This window comes from Myotis brandtii, unplaced genomic scaffold (genome assembly GCF_000412655.1).
Source record: "Myotis brandtii unplaced genomic scaffold, ASM41265v1 scaffold1656, whole genome shotgun sequence".
Taxonomy (NCBI): Eukaryota; Metazoa; Chordata; class Mammalia; order Chiroptera; family Vespertilionidae; genus Myotis; species Myotis brandtii.
Genome location: NW_005356070.1, coordinates 27710 through 29402, shown reverse-complemented (window position 1 = coordinate 29402; position 1693 = coordinate 27710). Strand labels below are relative to the sequence as shown.

General features: G+C 42.8%; 1 protein-coding gene across 1 annotated transcript in view; it reads right to left on the bottom strand.

The window, feature by feature from the left end:
* Positions 1-1693, bottom strand: part of LOC106725483 (zinc finger protein 547-like) — a 12221-nt gene that overhangs the window by 9536 nt on the left and 992 nt on the right. Inside the window, exon 2 of the mRNA XM_014536832.1 lies at positions 1289-1415. Coding sequence (XP_014392318.1) covers positions 1289-1415 — 127 coding nt within the window. The remainder of the gene's footprint in view (positions 1-1288; positions 1416-1693) is intronic.

Genomic DNA, 1693 nt, shown 5'->3' with positions numbered 1-1693 from the left:
AGGAGGAGTTCATCACCACCAAACCAGTATTATATGAAATGCTGAAAGGTATCCTTTAAGAAGAGGAAGAAGAAGAAAAGGGTAATACAAATTATAGATACAAATTATGAACAACAAATACGCATCTATCAACAAGTGAATCTGAAAATCAAGTGAATAATCTGATGAACAGAATGAACTGGTGATTATAATAGAATCAGGGGTATAGAAAGGGAGTGGATTGACTATTCTTGTGGGGGAAAGGGGTGTGAGGGATGCGGGAAGAGACTGGACAAAAATCATGCACCTGTGGATGAGGACAGTGGGTGGGGAGTGAGGGAAGAGGGTGGAGTGGGAACTGGGTGGAGGGGAGTTATGGTGGGAAAAAAGAGGAACAAATGTAATAATCTGAACAATAAAGATTTAATTAAAAAAAAAACGCAATAAAAGGCAATCAAGAGGACGGGAGAAAATACTCCCAAATCATATGAAGGAATCTCTTGGAGATCTTGTGGATTTGGCTATGATCAGCAAAATAAAGCTAATATTGCGATATGGACAGACATTCACACAAATAGTTGGAGTTCCCTGGGAATAATGAAGGTATGTTAATACTATACTGCTGGCTAAGAACAATGCAATGACTCTGCCTCAAAAGCTAAGTCGATATAACTTCATTAACAATATTTAATTGCTAAGCACTAGTAACAAGCACCTGAGCTTGCTAGAAACATGGTGGCACTAGACCTGCAGAAAGCAGAGTTGCCAAAAACATGGACTTTGGAGAAAAGCGGGTGTGGGGGAGGTATATCTGCTAAGCACAATTAAGCACATGCAAACATATGTGTTCCTGTATGTCATAAGCAATTAATATATAAAATATACAAGGTATTCAAAAGATTCTTTAACTAAAAAAAATTAGTTAATAAACTGGATAAGGATGCAGAGGCAATTTTTCAAATAATATTTACACATGACAAATAGGAATACAGAAAATGCTTTCTTTCTTTCTTTTTTTCTTCAGAAAATGCTTTCTTCACTACTTAAGGTGGAATCCCTTAGATGTCTACAACACTACCAACCACAAGTCCTTCCCTGTGAATTTAGTGGAGCGGGGAGTATTGGGACTTCAGGAATAGAAGGGAGCAGTGGAAACAGAACAACCCTCCCCAGGACAGCAACTACCCTGAAAACTGGAAAAATCAAGCAGTACCACAGTCTACATGGGAGGACAGAGCACACCCTGGGGGATGGGGCCTAGGAAATGGCAAAGCCGAGTCCAGGTCACTGGTGAGAGTGAGGGTCTTACCCAGTGAGGATAGAAGTTCAAAGTTCTCCAGCATCACATTGAGGTACAGCTGTCTCTGACCCTCATCAAGGAGGCTCCATTCCTCTCTGGAGAAGTACAGGGCAATGTCCTCAAAGGTAACACCAACCTGTTAAAATCGAGACAATTGAAACCAGAGCTGCGTTTCTGAAAACCAGTAATGCTACTCCTTACACTCCTTTCCCACCCTCAACCTCCTCCAGGGCACGAGGTTACTGTGGACTCCAGGCCCTAATGCCAGTGCAGGCTGCTCTCTCATCACAGTCCCATTACTCACTGTGATGGCCCTCAGCAGAGCAGCTGGGTTGGGTGGGAAGAATTGGGGGAAACATCATCTAAGGCAGCTCTGGGCCATGCCTGCAGGGCCCCAGCCTTCCTGCCAAGCAA